Genomic DNA, 20,148 nt, shown 5'->3' with positions numbered 1-20,148 from the left:
AAAATGGCATCCATGTTTTTCTGTGAGTTAGCCTAAATTCTGATACACAGTTTTCAAAAGCAGTGGATTTGCTGAAACACCCACTGGCATCATTAACCCATTTACTGCCAAACAGGAGAGGAACCTGCTGGGACTGATGATTTCCGTTTGGAACGTCCTACAGGTTAACGGGAAAAGACAGATGACAGGGGACATACAGATTGCCCCAATGAAATGACAGCTGGTTTTTACAGATATGTACAGAATTTTCACAGAAAATTCTCTTTTTAATGCTATTTACACATGAAGACCAGGATGAGACAGAGAGAGGTAGGTAGACCTGATAAAGCTTTCAGACAAAATGCTTCATTTGTTTGCCCTGAAACATCTTCACGTTGTCCGAATAAACATTATAGAAAAACAAATTCATTAGTAGCAAAATATGGCATTTTTTCCCATTTTTGTTATACTTTTTTTGCAAAACTGAGTTGAAACCATTGAGTATAGAGATCAGTGGTATGACGTTTCATTTCAACAAAGGATCTTTATGAAAACGTGTGGTTTATAATTTAAGCAGTTTGGTTAAAAAAATGCTTTCTACAAAATGTTCAGTCAAAAAAAACAAACAAAAAAAAACAACCTTTTACAAGAAGAATAAAGATAAAAATAGAAAGTCATAATGGGTTTTAAATTATTCTATTTAGGGTACGTCTTGGGAAAATATTAGTAATAACTGGGCAGAGATTTAGTAAATGTGGAGCATGAAGTGAAACGCAAGTTCCATTCATCTTGTGGCCGGTGCCATGTTTAAGGTTGGTGGGTGTGCACCCAGTGATGTCAAAGGTTAACCCAACCCCCACATGTTGCTGGAGAAAGGCATTCTCATGCGAGGGTATTGGGGCAGGTGGGTGTCCTTGTACGAGAAGCCCTATTTGTACCGAGTGAAAGGCGGTTTTGTGGTGCAGGATCCAGTAGCAGGGAATGTAATAGATATAACCATTCTCTTATAAAAAATATTAGTAGTCTTTATATGCAGAACACTCCTTTCTAAGGAAAATGCAGTGCTCTCTGTAATGTCCAAGATCATTCATTTAAATAGCAGCTAAGTCGCAAAAGCACAACGACTTTTTCATGGTGAGACACACACATAAGTCTTTACATATATATAATTCCCAAAATGCTTGTTATTTGTCTCAATCACAGTGTCCTGTGGCCGGGAAGCGGAATGGTGGCAGGTCAGGTCAGACTGGAGGAAGTGTTCTTTAGAAGAATTGACTCTTCATTCCACAGCAAATCCACAAGTCTCCTCGATGGCTGTTAGCAACTTCTCATAAAGCTTCTCGTAAGTCTCATATGGTGGGATGTCTATGCGGTTAAAGCTGAGAATGGGGAAGGGCAGGTTATTGATAAAGTCCCACATAATCTTCCTACAGTTCATATTCATCTCATCACATTAAAGAACAGTTGCCAAACTGCCTGTGTTAAAGCTCCTATGTACCAATTTAACATCTGATCAGCCTCCTTAGCTCAACATGCTTAAAACTAAAACATTTGCGAGGGCATGAACCTTACCAGGTATGAGCTTTGGGTAGGTTGTTAGTGCTGGCATCAATCTGGTGAATGGTGAAAAGTCTTGGTCCCGCAGCACCTGCCGTAACAAATGAAAATTAAACTAGACCATACAAGCACAAAACTTGCACAATACACCAACAATGAGAGGAATGCGGTAACTCACAAAGACAAACCCTACTGATCCACCAGATAACGGCAAGCAACTCTGGCATGGGGGGGTGTACAGCATTTTTGGGAACTACAATGTTATCATGCAGAGCAGCACTAAAAATGATCCGATTCCTTATCATTCTCTCCCTTCAACTCGTCATCCCCAGACTCCTTATCGTACTCTCCCCCTCTTGACTAGTTATCCCCAGACCCCTCATGGTTCTCTCTTTTCCACTCGTGATCCCAAAACTCCTCTTTCTCCTTTCCGCTCGTGATCCCCAGACTCAGACTTTGTGCTAGTGAATCCAGACAGACAGTGTTTGTGTGCGCAAATCTAAGGCCTCAGCCTTACCAAAACTATTAGGAAATACCATTAATTCCAGTCTGATCAACACTTATAGAGGATCTTAAAGTCTGCACAGGGCTGATGGTAGTGTGAAATTAGCCACATTTTGCCAATATAATAAAAGGAGGGGATGATCACTAGCACCTTCCAGCGGAATCCATTGCTAGTATCAATAAAGTCTGACACATTAAGGAATAAAAAGGTGTGCTAGATGGTCGGGTGAGTATTATGGACTGGAAGCAGGAAGTAGAGAGAAAGCTGAAGGGCAGGGAACCAACGAAAAGGAAACTACAGAGCAGGATTCACACACAACTTTAATTTCAGTAACTGCTGGAAAATCACTGGCGCATGGAGAATTATTTAACTCCCAATCAGCAGCTATTGGATGGCACTGCAAGTGTGTGCCCAGATCTTTGGAGGAAAAAGAAAACCCAACAGACTTTTATGCAAACAAAATGCTGCTCCGTACAAACGAAAAAGCTCTTAAAGAGACTGGTAGCTAACATCTCCCCAAACACTGGGGTAAAACAAGAAATTTGTTCTGTGTCCTGGAATGTCCCACAGGAATAGCAAAGGGGTTTCCGCACTAAAGTAGTATAGCAAGTATAGCAAGCTTCTTCTTACTAGGTTATACCTCTGCCACAGATGTTCTACCTAAGCCAATCAGTACAGGACTTGGAGAAAGAGAAAACAAGCAAAAATAGCAGCAATATGTGTTTATTGACACGTTTTGAGCTCCTTTAATGAATGTACAGTTGGGGGACTGTCTGGTGGGATCAATAGGAAAAAAGTAGGGACTTGATATAATTCCCCCCCGAAGCCCTGAAAGCTAATAGAAGTGCCCATAGAAGGGCATGTAGAGAGGTGGCATATCAGCTTTTCCCAAACACCAGCCATAGATGGATACATGAATGATGCGAGACCTCCTATTTGAATTCTTGATTGTCTACCCAAAATGTACCAGAGATAGGTCCACACTACTGTGTCTAAGACCTTTTCTTTGTCCACCATCTGGCCAGAATTGCTATGCTGCACAGAAAGATTAGTATATATGCGTCTCAATCTCACATCAGTAGATGCAGCTCACGTAAAGCAGGTCCAGTCTAGATGAATGAGGTCTCTGATATTTGCATTGATTGAGATAACAGGTGTTTTAAAAGAAGCTGGCAGTAACACCATGTCAGAAACAGAGTTTAGGAGTGATCAGATCAGTACATTTTACATTATAGTGTAATGGGAAGTAACCTTTCCTTGACAAATTTTTTGTGCACCAATCTGGGATCTAATCTCCACTGCAAGAATTGTGATTGCTCAGCTGAGGCAAAATCATTCAGCTTAGGGTCATGATCTGAGTTGATTCTTGGGTGGTTTGAAAGCTGTAAACCAGCATTGGCGGCAAATGGGCACTCAAAAATAGGAAAGTCTGACGTTTTATTTGATGATCCAGAGGGATGGCAATCTCGGTAAGAAAATCTCTTAATTTCCTTTTTGTAGTGTATGAGGACTGCTAGGTTTTAGGCCCCAAAGTGACCGCCCGCCCCTGTGGATTTCAGTTGCAATATCATAATTGATTACATGCTCAATCAGCTTTTCAGCTCTCAGAGGCACGAGTGTTACCCAACAGATCCCTTTTCATAAAAACCATGGAAAGATAATGGCACAGAGAATGGTACAGGTTCTACAATATTGTTCCTAGCATATTGAGGGACAAATTGACAAGAAGAGAAGATAGAGCCCTCCCTCCAGATTCTAATTTTATACCATGGTATATTTGGTTCCTTGTCCCATGTCAGTAGTGAGATACCTCACAATACGTACCTTGTAATGCTTTAAACCCCTGGAGGGGAACACGAGAGGAGCCAGTAACAAACTGCAGCAGACGGGCCCTTCTCTCTTCATCAAATGACTCCACTGCTTTCCAGAACCATTTCACAATATTGCTATCAGTTGTGCAGTGTTTTAATCGTGTATTTGACTTCCAGTCACTGACATCAATCTTCCCCAGGCCACAGATAATCAGCTGGAAGCAACAACAGAATGGAAATCAGATTATGTCTGCAGCACCACGGAGGAAGACTATTTTCACTCATCAAGAACACACACTCACTATCTTCCAGTGCAGTAGGAACAGTGGGTTCCCTGGGTATCTGGGAAGGCTACTATCTGAGCAGATATGAAAAGGGTCAGGGTACATGGTCACTGTGTGTAGTAGTTACAGGATGCTAGCTGGGTATCTGGGAAGGTAATTTCTGTACAGGTGGGAGAGGGGTGGGGGATAGTAAGTCACTTCCTCCCAGTGCAGTAGGTACAGTGGGTTCCCTGGGTATCTGGGGAAGGTAATTTCTGTGCAGGTGGGAGAGGGGTGGGAGATACACAGTCACTTCCTCCCAGTGCAGTAGGTACAGTGAGTTCCCTGGGTATCTGGGGAAGGTAATTTCTGTGCAGGTGGGAGAGGGGTGGGGGATACACAGTCATGTTTTAAATGAACGTACTACTGAGAAAGCATTTACGATTTTAGGTTATGACACGTTCATAAATGTTCAGATTTTAGTCCTTGTACAAGGAACAGATGGATAGCGATCGTTCGTTTAAATGCAACTAACCTAACCATAACCATTCACATGTAGGATTAATTGCCATGGTACGAAAACTGTTCAGTTATTCCAGAGACCTTGTGAAAATCATACGAAACACATCTGTGTGTCTATAGCCAGCTTAACCCAGGGAGAAAGAATTCCTACATGTGCTGGTGGGTTTGGTACTGGCCAGAAAGCTGGGTAGGGCAGTTATATGCGACATACAGATTTTCTCTACAGGCTGGGTGCATGGGCCAAACTTCTTTACTCCTGTCTAATGGTGAACACACTAACCTCTAGTTCCTTTTCATCAAATGCTTTCAGCAAGTGCTGGGGAATAACTTCGTTAAATCCCTTCTGCAGAGCAAGAAACTGAGCTTCTATCCCCCGTAAAAACCTCCAGTTCACATACAGCCTGAAATAAAGACTTCAGTTAATACTGTCTGTACAAGAATGACATCATTTTGCTTAGCAGAATTCTCTATAGATGATATTTCTTTAAACAGGCACTATGGATGCCCAGGCAGACTTAACAGGTTAGAGGCTAAAATCACTTTTGTATCATTAGCAATTCACATCTGTTTCCTTATATTTAAATGTAGGACAGTCCTGCTTTATAATACAAAACAAGGGTGAGTGTGTTAGCCTAGAAAGGAAAGAAGCTGGACAGGCTTTATTAAGAACCTGCTTTATCAATGGAAAATCCACCATGATATTCCCTATTTAATCAGACTTCATACAACATTGTATAAAAAGGCTTTTACCTGACATATTCCTTTTTTGTATCCTCTGTGACTGGGATGCTTTTGCCGCTGGGTTTCAACTCATGCTGGATTAGTTCACCATAGGCGTTATGTTCCACACAAAATGTGTGATCCAACACTCCAGTTATATCATTCTCTCTACGTATCCCGAGAAAAACATAGTCAGGTGTGGGGTACAAGCAGAAACAAGGAAAGAAAGAGATGGTGACCAGGCTTTAGAGCACTGAGAGAATCCAAGAAAACCCAATTCTCTTACTTAGTTTAAAGACAGAAGGGGCACAGGAGCATCACCAGTGAATGGCATAAAGTTTACTTACAGTATCCAGACAAGGCTGTTGTGAAGATCGGGATCTACTGACTCCATATCATCTAATGTAATCGGTTTTCCAAGCAGCTGCTTATAAAAAGGTAGTGTAAAGCCCCCGTCTATATAGTGCCCGTGAAACACAGCCATTCCCATGATCCGGCCCACAAAATGGAAATAGGACAAGTGCTCCTGGAAGCAAAACACATAACGCCTATTATATTGATGCAGAGTGAAATGCTGTGATTCTCTAAACCAGAGATCCCCAACCTTTTTATTCTCGTGAGCCACAATCAGATGTAAAAAGTTCCTTGAGGATGCAAAAATAGAACCATGATTGGCTATTTAGTAGCTGCATGTGGAGCTGGCCTGCAGGAAGCCCTACCTGGAGGAAAACAGTGTCTCTTTGCCTCCACAACTTGTCTCCCCCAAGTGTAATAAGACTGATATAAGCTTGTTTTACTATCTATGGTCTTGCCCTCTTTTTTGGAGAAAAGTCACTAGATTCTGGATTCTAGAACCTGGACTAAAATCCATCTTCCAAGAAACCAAGATACTTTAATAATGGCCGCTTCTATAATTATTGGCTAAAAAAGGAATATCCTTCAATAACGGATATCACGTCATAATTTAACCAACTTAGTTGGCAAGAGGCTCTGAAAGTTAAATCAGAGGAAAACAGATTTAGAGGTATTCAAGCTTATATGGTCAATTTATTTTGAGGTTTCTGATTCCAAATACTTGGGTTTCTTTGTATGTAGTACATATGCCAATCTGGAAATCTAATTTTTCCTAAAAACAATGGTTTTCTCTTTATTTATTTATTTTATTATATATTCACTTTGTTACTATTCTGTTTGATAATCTATTTAAAATGTGTTGATTACAAACATTTTTCATTTCATATTCTTGTTCATTTTGAACAAATGAACTTGTAATATGATTTCGAGACTGCAGGATAGTAGCTGTTGTTATCTTCTTGCGGTTTATTGTGAAAATAATTCCAATAAAATATTTAAAAACACAACTTGTCTTCAAGCCAGAGACGTAAAAATGGACACCTACTTTGAAGACACTGGGAGCAACATCAAGGGGTGGCAAGCAACATTTTGTTCACAAGCCACCGGTTGAGGATTACTGCTCTAACCCCTACAAATTTTGCATCAGCCCTCGCCATTAAACCCTCCAGTCTCCTTGCACATGAGCATGGGCCACAGCATTGAACAGTATGTGCATGTAAGATCCAGTAGCTGTCCTAAAAATCAGACAATATAAGGCCAAACAATGCTTAGTATGGCCAGACAATGAGAGAATAGAATAATGAACTACAAGCTGATTTATTAACCCCTTCATATAATTTAGTAGCAACAAAAGGAAAACAAATGCATATTCATTATATTTTTATTACAGGATACAGGAACACCAATGGAAGAAAATCAAGGGAAAGTTATGGGGCTAATGGCTACGGGGCTAGGCTTTATGGCCGTGGGTACAGTGAACATAGTTTGATACAAGGATCTTCATCTGATGCTAAACTAGTAATCCTCATCCCTCTTAATAACGGACAAATAAAAGTGAACAAGAAATGACTGAATCTTGCTCAAACTCCCACAAACTCTGGTATGCAGACACAGAAAGGGCTGTGGTTTATTTTGAGCAGTAGAGTGAATTTTAGTAGAAACATGAAATTACTAGTAGTTGTGCCACTTCTTTCACATCAACCCATTGGCCTTTCATACAACCTGTACAACCGAGCATGGATATGCAAAGAATCATGGTGTTGCAACATAAAAAATGTATGTTTATTGTTTAAAATGAAAGAGTTTTAAAGCAATTAAAATATAATATACCGTTAGCATGCGCTGGTAAAGGCTGTGTATTTGCTTCAGAAAGACTACTATAGTTTATATAAATAAGCTGCTATGTAGCCATGGGGGCAGCCACTCAAGCTGAGGGAAAGGAGAAAAGGTACAGGTTACATAGCACACAACAGATTAGCCCTGTCCAATACAATGGTGTTTTATCGGTTATCTGCTGTGCAACCTGTGCCTTTTTTCCAGCTTGAATGGCTGCCCCCATGGCTACACAGCAGCTTGTTTTTATAAACTATAGTAGTTTTTCAGAAGCAAACACACCAGTTTAACCAGTGCAGAGCAACGGTACATTATATTTACTACATTATACATTACGCTAATACACTTTTTAGTTTTTGGTGTTACCGTTCCTTTAACAGAATTGTATGACTAATTTCTACGCTTACCGGGTTCACGGCAGAATCTGGATTTATCTGTAAAGTATAAATATCATCTCGGGAATACTGGAAAAGACCGTAATATGGATTCAGCATATCGTGGGACAGAAGGTAGAGCCACTCCCTTGTAAACAAAGAGAACAAAGAGATGTAAGGTGAAAACCGACATGCCAAAAAACACAAGGTACATACACAAACTTACTAAAATTAAGCTTGCAGGGAAAAGCAAATGATCTCTTGCAACACTCACTAATGGAGAGCAAAGTTTACCTGGCAACTCCTCCGTAATCAAGGCCTTCTTCCCCACGGAATTTTATCATTAGTCTTTTCCAAAGATCCTTCGGTCTCATCTTCATCACTTGACGATAAGATTCCTGCAAAAAACCCGAACCACTCTCTCTCGTCATTTGCTCAGTCTTTGTGCTATTTATTAAAGGACACTACAGCTCAGATTAGTCCTTTATAGACATAAGTTTAACTCACCTCAAAGATTTCTTCCCGAGATACCTCAATGCGGCAGTGGCCAGCCTGGGGCTGCTGCTGGGACAGTTCTTGTCTGAGGCTCTTCAGTTTATGTACCAGGTCTCTCTTGTAGCGTGGGACAGTCAGACACTCAACCTCGTCCGGGAGCTGGCACAAGGACACCACCTGTGGTGGTTGTTGCTCCTTTAACTGCTGGTTCTGGCGGCTGTAGATAAGAAAAGGGAATGCAAGTGCAATGTTTGGTTTTTTTTTTAAAGGTAAAATGTTATTGTTTTTAAACACACAAGACGTAGAACAAAACACATGCCATTGGTGCAATTAAGTATTTGTGACAGAATGTTTAAGCAATATACATTGAAACCGTATTTCACTCCATAGTTTGGTTGGTATATCAGTCATCTTGGGCACTGGACTAGTGCCTGTTCAACCGCGGGAGGTCTTACACCCAACCCACGCTTATTAACAAACAAGATCTACCACACCAGAGTCTACACAAAGCAGTTGTAACTTTGAGTATCCAAGTTCATTAGGAAACAGTGACCACCTAGTCCAGCCACGGGCTCCAGATTTTTTTCCAATTTTTTTTTGTGAGCCTTTGGCTAACAAGGCTGAGCATGATAAGAGGAAAGGAGGTCTGATTCACCAGTGTGATCCAGTTTTGTGCAGTGGGGGGTTTGGGTCCCACCCATGCAAGTGCAATGTTTTGAGCACGGTTAATGGACTGGTTCAACTCCAGCACATTACAAAGTTCCAGGTCAGATGACCCTGCTATAAAGTCATAGTGGTAAAACCACCACAAGTGTTTGGGCTCTGCAGTTTTAACCTTATTATACCATAGCAAGTCCTATACAAATCCGATTGCTAGAATAGTCTAGTCCTATAGAAAGCCTAAAGTTTAATCTAGTTACCTCCAATACCTATCCACTATCTAGCTGCCACTGTCCTCACCTTGGTAAAGACCTGAGGAGCACATATTAGACAAAATGGGACAGCAAAATTGAAAGTTATGACTGTGGTAGGCAAACAACAAGAACTTCTGATGGGAAGGGAACATAGAGGTATGCTTCCCTGATGTCTAATGCTATTAGAAATTTCGGTTCATGCTGTCTATAACTGAACACCGACGATCCATTTTGAAATAGGCTAGCTGAGGGGTGTCCAAACTTTTTGCAACGTAGCCCAGATTTGGTGAGCTGAAAATGTGTGGGGGCCGACCATTCAGCCGGACATTCTGTTAACCATTAACCTCATTTAACTCATTTAAACAAGGAATTACGTAACCGTAATATTTGGGCACATTAGTGAAATGATCTGCCACTTGGTCTATACTGCTGCCTGTGTGCTGAAGGTGTTGGCAAAAGACATGTAATGGCACATAGTAACACGCTGCTCTCGCAAACTTCTGTAGTTCACTGTACTGGCACGTCAGTACGTCTATTGCACCTTCAGCCCTAAAGAAGTATGAGAGAGCGGCGCGTCACTATATGTCAGTGAATGTCTATTGCTAACATCTTCAGCACACAGGCAGCAGTACAGACCAAGTGGCAGATCATTTCACTAATTTGCCCAAATATTACCGCTACAGCTACGCGATTCCTGTTCGCACTATGCTGGAGGGCCACATTATTATTAATTTCATGATGGAGGCTGAGGGCTTCTGTAAATGGCCCACAATTGGCCACCGGGCCTGACTTTGGACATGCCTGGGCTAGCTGAATGAATGTATTGAGTTTTAGGTTCAATGCCAACCAATAGAACCCCTCTTTTTTGGCACTATGAAAAAGTTCAAGTAGAACCCTCAGAAGTTTTCCTGTGCATGATCTGGTGTTTCTGTTCCAGAGTAACCTGGACATGAAGAAACAAGGAATAGGAATGGATGTGATCTCCGGATGACATCCAAACAATACAATCTTGTGAACCGAACTGTTGGGAGTGTGCCGGCGCCAAACCTCCTAAAAGAGGAGCAGTCTGTCCCTGACTGGTAATTGGTGAGTGGCTTCATTTTCTGGCTGTTCAACTGAGTGTCTGTTTTGCTAATTGGTCCTAGATGTGCCATGGAAATGTCCCTTCGGTCTGGGCCCGTGATCCAGCTTATTCAGTAGTTTGTCTCTAGACGGACCATTCATTTGGGGATGTATAAGCACAATTGGACTGCCAAACTATGGAGTGCTGGCTTGGCAGGAAGAGTCATTGCATCTAGTGCAAACTTATGAGAATTGTTATGCGAAAAGATCTGGTAGCCAATTCTGTGTGGCTAAACTGGCTTCCCCTGTGCCTGCTTTGATTCAGGAGTGAGAGTACTCAGCCGAAGTGATGTCTGAGAGGAAGGAACACAGGAGAGAAGAACAGTGGGAGTCATCCAGAATTGAGTGCACTAAAAAAAGGTGCAATTTTTGAAAGACCCAAGGAGAAGGAACTTGTGGTGTGAAATTTAAAATAAAGTATGGCAACAAACTGGCATGGTAGGGAAGCAGGCAATAGACAGAAGAAGTGGAAACGGCACTAGTAGGGGCTAGCAAGGGAATATATGCCAGGTAGATTAAAAAACAGTAACACCAAAAAATAAATATGTTTTAAAGTGATACCAACAGTAAAAATTTTCTTTTCAAAATAGTAATCTACATTAAAAGTTACCTATAGGTCATGTTGATCGTTTTTCGCCAATAGTTCTGCTTTTGAAAGTAATTGTTGGCTGACTGTTTTGCCAACCTGACTGTACCTTCTTAACCTGTTAGTTAGAGTTTCTAATGCTAACGGACTACTGCTGCACAAATATGGCAGCCCCCTCATAGAGGAACAGGGTAGTAACAAAGGTAATGTAAAAGCATCAGACAAATACTTATTATTATGGCAAAATTATAAATGGCATTCAAAGACAATGTTAAGATAGATAATAAAAAAGGTTATTTAAAGATGTCAGTATTGAAAATATCATGTAGTGTTGCCCTGCACTGGTATAACTGATGTGTTTGCTTCAGAAACACTATAGTTCATATAAACAAGCTGCTGTGTAGCAATGGCGGCAATGTAAAAAAGGCTATATGGCAAAGGTTAAATAGTGGAGAAAGGATAACACCATTATGTTCTACAGAGTTTATCTGCTATATGCTGCGTAACCTGAGCTTTTACTCCTTTGAATGGTTGCTTCCATTGCTATGCAGCAGCTTATTTATATAAACAACAGTAGTGTTTCTGAAGCAAACATAGCAGTTTTACCAGTGCAGAGAAACACTGCATTATATTTTTATTACTTTAAAACCATTTAATTTTTTGATGTTACTGTTCCTTTAAGATTGCCATATTCACTTGACCCTGGGCAATGGAGTTCAGAACTGGAGCCCTTTAGGGAATGTCAGACTGCACTGGACAGCAAAGTTCCAAATGGTGTACAAGATCTGTAGTGCTGCATTGCATGCTCCATGGGAGTTTTACTGGCCCCAGTGCAGTCATCCCATGTACAGTAGGTGGAAGCCTAAGAGGAGTGGAGAACTCCGGCCAAAATCTCATCAAACCAAAACCTCATCAGGGTTCTCCTGGAGAAATATCCACAAGTTTCACAATTCCAATTCATATGCCGCTTATCAGACAAGTCTACTTCTCAGAAACAGCCTGATTAGACAAACACCTCTGTAACACTAGATCAAGTTGACACAGAAGCCTGTTTTTAAAGTAGATATGGTTCTAGGTAACACTCCTAAAATAACAAGATCTTTTCCCACTAGCAGAGCAGTTATGCAGATAATTTCTGACTAATGGTCTGACCCAGACAAGCGGATTTCTATTCCACAGAAATTCTACACTAGATACCCAGTAGATATGGGATAAATCTCCTAAAGATGACTCTGCTATTGTTCGTCTATCTAGGAACACCACACTACCGTCCAAAGATGTTGGCTCATTCTGTGATCCTATGAAAAAAAAGATGGGAGTCCTCGCTCAAAAGAAATTGTATTCACTATATGGCTATTCTGCGTCCAGCCTCCGCATCTCTTAGTGTTGCTTGCACTGCAAAATTATTGTGGCCGGAATTAAGGAAATCTCCTCATAACACACATCCAGACACAGCCGCAGTATTAGATAAACTCACTCTGGCTCTTTCCTTCCTTAGCGAAGCTTTGTTCAAAATAGCTAAACTAGTCACTAGAGCTTCCTCAGCTTCTATTACAGCCATGTGAGCCTTGTGGCTGAGACAATGGTCACGAGATGCGGCTTCCAAGAACAGATTGGTCTCCCTTAAATTTGAAGGTATGCAAGTCTTCAGTCCTGAGCTCAAAAAGATCATTTTGGAAGTAAAGGGATAAAGGGGCCTTCCTCCCTCAAGGCAAGAGAATACTCACAAAAGCAACTATCAACACTGCTCTTGGGTTTCTACAGCAGATCATCTAACCGAGGCAGACTTCTATCACAGCAGTCCTCTAACAAAAAAAATCAAACCATGGCAGTCTCAGGCAAAGTTCTCCAGGAACGGCGGACCATCTAAGATTCAGGATTCCAGACTCCCTAATGATACAAGACACTCACAGGGTCGGGGCAGACTCAAATACTTTTCCAGCGTGTAAGATCCATGGGTACTCAAAACTATTTTAGTGGGTCACAGGATATTTTTCAATAAATTCCCACCAGCCTCCAGATTTGCTCCTTCCAAAACTCCTTTAGACCCAGCCAAGGCAGCAGAGATGACCACTTTTCTTTATAAACGCCAAGAAAAAGGAGTAATCATCCTGGTTCCCTGCAAAGAACATTTCCAAGGTTTCTACTCAAACCTTTTTTTTTGGTACCAAAGAAGGATGGTGGTTTTCGCCCAAGTTTAAATTTACCAACGGTTCAAAATGTAAACAATCCGTTCAAGAATGGCATCCATACCAACAGCAGCCTTTGTGACCAAGGTGGACCTGAAGAGGGTTGTGTGACTATTTGCACATTCCAATTCATCCGGATCACTGCAAATTTCTACGATTTTACTTCAATCAATATCATTATCAGTTTCAAGCCATGCCCTTTGGGCTAACCTCTGCATCAGGAGTTTTCACAGGTATTGGGGGCCCTAATAACAACCATTAGGTATTGGGGGCCCTAATAACAACCATTAGTTTCTTTGCGTTTTGTTTACGTCTTTCCATACCTGGACCTTACAATTCAACACCGCCACAGCTTATATCATGCTACAACTACTGGGCATCCATGACAGATGCTGTGCCCTTTGCAAAATTTCATATGAGACCACTACATTGGGAAATTCTAAGTCAATGGAACAGAGATTACCAGGATCTCTTGCAACTGATTCTTCTACCTAGCAAAGTACGCAACAGCCTTCACTGGCGGTCCCTGACAATCAACTTCTCCAATGGCAAGCCCGGGCAACTACCACCACCAATGGTCATTTCCACAAATGTGAGTCTGAGGGGCTGGGGAACGACATGGCAGCACCACACTTGCCAGGGCCTTTGGATCCTTCAGGAGCAGAAACTCCATATAAAAGGAATAGAGCCATCTTCAATGCCCTGTTGCACAGGTCACCATCCCTCAGGGCAGCTCACGTCCGCATCCAATCAAACAACAATACAGCTATTGCTTAACAAGCAAGGCGGTACGAGAAGCGCAGCACTAAAGCGGTACTTAGTACCAATCCGTCCTTCCTAAAATGGTCTCGACTTACCATTGTAATCAGGACATGGTAATTCCGGTCCTTCAGTCTCAAGACATTGGCCAGCAAGAGTAAGGCACACTAACCCTTGAACCAGTCAGAGTTCTAAGAGAACTCAATCCCTCGGACAGACAGAGGCCCTGTTCATACTTTTCGAGGGTTCCCCTGCCACAAAACGGTCCATTGCTAGATGGATTGTAGGTTCAATTTTTGAAGCCTATACCAGAGCTGGCATGCCCCTCCCCTTCCACTCAGGGCACATTCCACGAGGAAGGTCAGTTCTTCCTGGGCCTTCCACATAGATGCTTCTCTGAAATCGGCCACCAGGGCATCCAAACATACTTTCTCAAAGTTCTACAAATTTTATGTTTTTCATTCCAGCCAATCTGATTTCGACAGGAAGGTGCTACAAGCAGCAGTAGCACTAGCTTCCTGGTAGTTCAATTACAGGAATTCATTTTTTCCAGTTGCATTATATCCTGTTTTTTCCCTACCCTTTTTTGGATGTCTTTGAGACATCACCAGATGTCATGCACTGACAGGTAGGGCCATACACATAAAAGGAGTTTATCTTACCTGGTATATCTCTTTTGTGTAGGCCCGTACTGTCAGTGCAGCATCCCACCCTGGGTGCTGGTTGCTGCTCACACATAATTAGTCAGGGAGTTCGCCTACTATGATGTTTTTTCTGTGTCTCCAGTTACAGACTTTACAACAAACTGGGGTAGAAACAGACACAGGAAGAGGAGAAGTCTAAGAATTCAGTCAATGTTCTGCCTCTAGAGAGGAGGACTTAACCCTAGATGTCGTGCATGGACAGTACAGGCCAGTGCGGTCACTAAATACTCATCAGGTATCATTCATTATGCGTATAAGGTTGTGGCTCATCTCGTCTGCACACTAGAAAGAATGCTGATCTCACATACAGGAAAATGCAGAGAGCATACAAGAACAGAAAATAATGCCATCCTCCCAGATGTAAGATCAGCAGCCTGTGTCTGGTTTGTAGGGAGAAAAAAACTGCATGTAATACAGATTCACATATACTATACTCTTGTCAACCTAGGCAAGTAAATGAACCACAGATTGTAGAACATCAAGTGATCTGGGGAACATGCAAATGATGTCCTTCCCCTTTCAACTCCATAGTTTCCCACGAGCCTCTGAGTTATGTCATCTGGTTCAATTGTTGAGGATTTTTTGTTGTTCCTTCATAAGCAAAACCATTGTGTTAGCGGAGGAGAAATTCCTACAACCTGACATAATGGGAACTTGGGGGATTATACACTTACTTTAAGACGAGATGCAAGTTTGCAGAGAGCCTGGGGTCAGTGAATTGGGTTGTTCGGTTGTTATGATCCACAAAATACACCCGCCCTGTTGCTGTATTGCGGATCTCCCAGCCCGGAGGGAGAGGACCTAACTCTTCACAGTTGACATTACCAAGATCCCTGTGAAAACAAATAATAGATTAATGTGAGGGAAAAAAGTTGGGACAGTTCCCTCTGGTAAAAAGACCCCTGTGAGGGGACATAATTAATCTTTAGAAGTACATAAGAAGACATTTTAGCCAGCAAGAAATCTTTTTTTTTTATTACATAAAATGGATCACCGTACCAAAGGCTACCCGTCTAGAGGAAAAGAATGTTCATGTGAAGCAACATAGGTGGTTCTGTACAGTGAGGTTGTGGAATGCCCTGCTGGATGATGTTGTGATGGCTGATCTGTTAATGCCTTTAAGAGGTGCTTGAAAAAGTACAATATCCAAGGCTATAGTGATACAAAGATCTGCAACCTACAATTAATACAGATATTGGTTTATATAGTTTATGTGAGTGTATGGAGGGGTCGGTGTGAGTCAATGAATGCGTTTCATTTGGAGGGGTTGAACTTGATGTATTTTGGTTATTTTTCAACCCACTTAGTGATACTGACACTAAAAAACTACTTTTTAAAATATGAATGTACTTTAAAAGTTGCTTATAGGTCATGCTGATCGTTTTAATGCTGAGAGGTTTGCTTATCTAAGTAATTGTTAATTGAAGCTTCTAAACATGACTGTTTTGCCAACCTGACTGTCCCATCTCAGCTTGACAGTTAGAGATTCTAATGCTAACGGACTCCTGCTGCACAAATATGGCAGCCCCCTCATACAGGAACATGGGGCATCAGACAGGTAATGTAAAAACATTGTGCAAATACTTTATGGCAAAGTTATAAGTAGCTTTCAATGGCAATATTATGAAAGATGTAAAAAAAAAAAAAAAAAAGTTTAATTTCTGGTATCAGTATCTCTTTAACTATGTAGATCAGCAGGATGGAAACCTAGCCAAAGAATATCACCTAACCTGGGAACTCGAGGATCGTGCCATGTGCTGACCCCTGTCTGCGTATGGAGGAAATATACCTGGCCTTGCTGTGTAGTCCTCTGCTCTGTAGATGAAAGCAAAAGGCAAAAAAATTACACATTTTTCCAGAGAAGAGAGACACAGTATTACACAATGAGACAAACTGTAAAGGTCTGTAACCACCCAAGTCTGTACCTATGTAATCTGTCATTGTTACACCCTGGATTAGGGGATTTTGGATTTACTGGAAAAGCCTTTTCACGTAGGCCCAAATTGTCAGTGCAGTTGTGTGGGTTATGTTTAGCTTCACCTCTGGAGGCAGGACAGAAGGATTAGACTCTTGACCTCTCCCCCTCAGGATATATTGGCTGACTCCACCTCTCCTCCTCAGTTCTGTTGTAAAACTCAGCAAGGTGTAGTAGATTTAAGGGATGAGGAAGGATGGTCAAGAGACATAAGTAGGAAATGATAGAGGAGACCTATGTCCCTGGACCCATACTAAATCAGCCTGGGTGGGCCTTACAGCACTGACAGTTTGGCCTACGATAAAAAGATTTTACAGTAATTCAAAAATCCCCTTTTCTATAAGCGGCCCTCCTGTCAGTGCAGACATGTGGGGATGTCCAAAAGCAGTCACGTTTTGAACCAGGTTGGAAAACAGCAAGGAACCCAGTATAGTATTCGAAGAGGACGATGTTATAGTAGCTTGTACAACTTTTCGGCCAAATGCAGCCGAGGAAAACACATGTAATTTATAAAACAATGAGAAGCCCAAGTGGCTGCCCTACAAATTTGTTCAGGTGTCTTGAAGTGCCCAGGAAGTGCTCTGCACAAGCGAGGAGTGAACTGACACCGTGAAAGGTTTCTGCCTATGGTTAAGTTCATAGGCATGATTGATTGTGTTTAACAACCATCTTGAAATAATGCGTTAAAAAAATAAAAAAAAAAAAAAAAAGAATATGACACCAAAAGGGATTCAGATCGCAAAAAGGCGGCTGTCCTCTTGGTAGACTTTCATGGTCCTCATCACATCTAGTTTGTTTTGTCATTGGCTGGGTTGAGAAAAAATTATGGTAGCACCAGCTCTTGATTTATATGGAACTGAAAACCACCTTTGGTAGAAACTACTATGTACGTTCTTGCGCAGATGAGCAGTTTTCTCTGCATCAACGGCTTCAGCCACTTCCGCAGAGAATGGGCTGCATTGACAGGAAACAAAGCTGGGGGGGGGCTGTCATGTCAATCCTGCGACAGAATTGTCTTAGGGCCGACCTCAAAGCAGCAGATGAGATTGGATCGCGCTTCAGCTGCATTGCCCGATTTACTCCTTCTCCTGCGCTACCCACGCACTTCCTCCTTGAATTTGCAGGCATGCTCCCCCAGGACCCCTCCAGAGATACACTCTTACACACACACATTTTAGTAAAGATTGCTTTTTTTTTTTTTTTTTGCACACTTTTATACACACTCGCACAACATATAGAAGTGTATAAACACATGTATAAACAAAAAACTCACCAAGAGGGTTTTTTTTTTTAAACAAAACTGCACCAAGTAAATTTTGGGGTCTTTACATGCTATATACTTCGATAAACCTATGTATATTGGGTATCAAACTGTTCAGAGGACCCCAGGTGTTCATATTTAGGGTGATTTTTCTTGGTACCTAACAAAATCGCCAAATTTAGGAAAGGTTTCTGGCTTGGTGCTTTGGAGTAGAAAAAAATGCATACCCAATTTGGATTCAGGGGAATGTATCCTTTCCGAAAATATATGGTTTTCTGTGGTGAATGTACGTCTTTCTATCTTTGCCCCTGAAAAAAAAGCTGTAAATATGTTGATTTTGCAGTACCTGGAACTACAAAACTGATGGCTTGAATGGGGTATCTTCATATTGGGGCCCCTATATGCCACTTACTTAGGTAAACCAATACAGTGGATTCCTGGCGTTCATTTTTAGGGTGTTTTACACTCGTACCTAATTATGTGTGGGAGAGAAGATGCTTCAAAATGGAAGTTTTGAGATTAGTTTAGGAAAGCTTTGCGACATGGTGCTTTGGAGTAGTAAGACGTGCATATCAAATTTGTGTACTTTTCAAAAATGTATGGTATTCTGGGGTGAATGTATTTTTTTTTTAAGCTTTGTTAGCTTTGTCCCTCATACAATTATGTAAATGTGTTGATTTTGCAGTATCTGGAATTACATAACTGATAGCTGTATGGAGTGTCTTTTGGAGGTATTTAGGGAAATAGGGGTTTGTCTCCATGGAGCTGTACCTGATGTATCGGTTACAGCTGGGGGAGAAATAGTGACTTCATGTGGCTGTATGCCCTCATTGTGCTGGGGTTCATCTGATATTGTTTGTAACTCTGTACCTCCTTGAGGGGAAAGAATAGGGGTTTCTCATTAGGTTTACAGTTAATGGATGCCTGTGTTTCTTGCATTTTAAAATCTTGTCAGATTTCTTTGTAGATTTTTTGCAGATTTACCCTGTTGAATATCCTCTCTTAAGAGAACCTGACCGCTCCATGACAGCATGCATGTCACCCTCTTACCGACGTGCTCCTTGTCTGGTGTTATAACCACTGGTAAGAATAGTATAATCAATCCTGAAGTGCATGTGAACTACGGAGGTACCAGTTAACTCCACACTGCACTGTCCCGACTATGAAAATGTGCGAAGTTTGGAGTGATGTCCGTGCACCAAACGCTGCGCAAAGATGGCATATGTCCAATGTGGTTGCACATTCCTGGCACCCCTACAGTTAAGAGTTCTGTTGACTAACCAGCGTCACTTAAAGTATAGGATGCAGGGTGATCACTTCAGTGCACAAGTCTCCCATACCGTGTCTGGAGGAGTGGGGGTGTGGATGGGGTATTGTAAGAGACAGCCTGAATATATCATAAGTTACTGCCTGATCATGCACCCTGATTGTTACCATAACGCAGACCTCTCTGTCTAAAATAGCTCTGCATGCCTAACCCATCACAAGGGCAGATAAACTGAGGCACATCTTGTGGTCTGCTCCTTGTTGACCAAAGTAGATGGAACAATCGCACACCCTTCCCCAGATCAGCCCAGTACACAATCCCAAAGGATCCGGCAGCCTCACGTATACTATAGAACAGAAGAGGATCGGCACACAGGCATACAAGTTGCAGTGTTACCTGCTCGTTTATTGCGCGGACTGCAACGTTTCGGGGTCACGCCCCTTTGTCAATCATCTTGACAAAGGGGCGTGACCCCGAAACGTTGCAGTCCGCACAATAAACCAGCAGGTAACACTGCAACTTGAATGCCTGTGTCCCGATCCCCTTCTGTTCTATATTATACGTAAGGCTGCTCCTTGTTGACCCTGTGCTATGGGGCTGTACCGATGCAGATCTCTCCATTCTGCTTTTTGTAGGGCATATACTCAGCTCTGCATGCCTAACCCTGTTTCTAAACAATTCCAACAACATACAGCTCTCTGTCCTTCTGTAAATAGATTATAAGACAGCTCTGCATGTCTATCCTTGCTGTCGAGCAATTATGTGCTCATTCCACTTAAAGCAAATGCCAGCAAGGAAGGAATAGCATATGAGTTGGGATACAGCTCTGCATACCTCCATGCAGTGTTGGACTGAGATGCCAGGGGCCCACCAGAAAACCTTAGGCTGAGGGCTCACTTTCCGATCTATTATACCTCCTTCTCTGTACTCAACCTCTTTGTTCTCCTAGTCTCTTCTC

The 20,148-nt window shown here is 41.8% G+C and overlaps 1 protein-coding gene across 8 annotated transcripts in view; it reads right to left on the bottom strand.

The window, feature by feature from the left end:
- Positions 1–224: 224 nt before the first annotated feature.
- The window catches only part of smurf2.S (SMAD specific E3 ubiquitin protein ligase 2 S homeolog), a 46,010-nt gene continuing 26,086 nt past the window's right edge, over positions 225–20,148 (bottom strand). For 4 of the 8 annotated variants that reach the window (XM_018237345.2, XM_018237348.2, XM_018237349.2 and 1 more), the window contains exons 9-20: positions 18,151–18,243; positions 16,418–16,502; positions 15,362–15,520; positions 8,426–8,630; positions 8,213–8,316; positions 7,952–8,066; positions 5,705–5,883; positions 5,388–5,525; positions 4,918–5,038; positions 3,866–4,067; positions 1,552–1,627; positions 225–1,358 (exon numbers count right to left, since the gene is read on the bottom strand). In XM_018237345.2, the coding sequence (XP_018092834.1) occupies positions 1,259–1,358; positions 1,552–1,627; positions 3,866–4,067; positions 4,918–5,038; positions 5,388–5,525; positions 5,705–5,883; positions 7,952–8,066; positions 8,213–8,316; positions 8,426–8,630; positions 15,362–15,520; positions 16,418–16,502; positions 18,151–18,243 (1,577 nt within the window). In that variant the 3' untranslated portion in view covers positions 225–1,258. The remainder of the gene's footprint in view (positions 1,359–1,551; positions 1,628–3,865; positions 4,068–4,917; positions 5,039–5,387; positions 5,526–5,704; positions 5,884–7,951; positions 8,067–8,212; positions 8,317–8,425; positions 8,631–15,361; positions 15,521–16,417; positions 16,503–18,150; positions 18,244–20,148) is intronic. The other 4 variants (XM_018237351.2, XM_018237352.2, NM_001088813.1 and 1 more) reach the window with 2 other exon arrangements.

Source organism: Xenopus laevis, chromosome 9_10S (assembly GCF_017654675.1).
Source record: "Xenopus laevis strain J_2021 chromosome 9_10S, Xenopus_laevis_v10.1, whole genome shotgun sequence".
NCBI lineage: Eukaryota > Metazoa > Chordata > Amphibia > Anura > Pipidae > Xenopus > Xenopus laevis.
The sequence above is the reverse complement of the archived record's forward strand: the minus strand, read 5'-3'. Positions and strand labels throughout refer to the sequence as shown.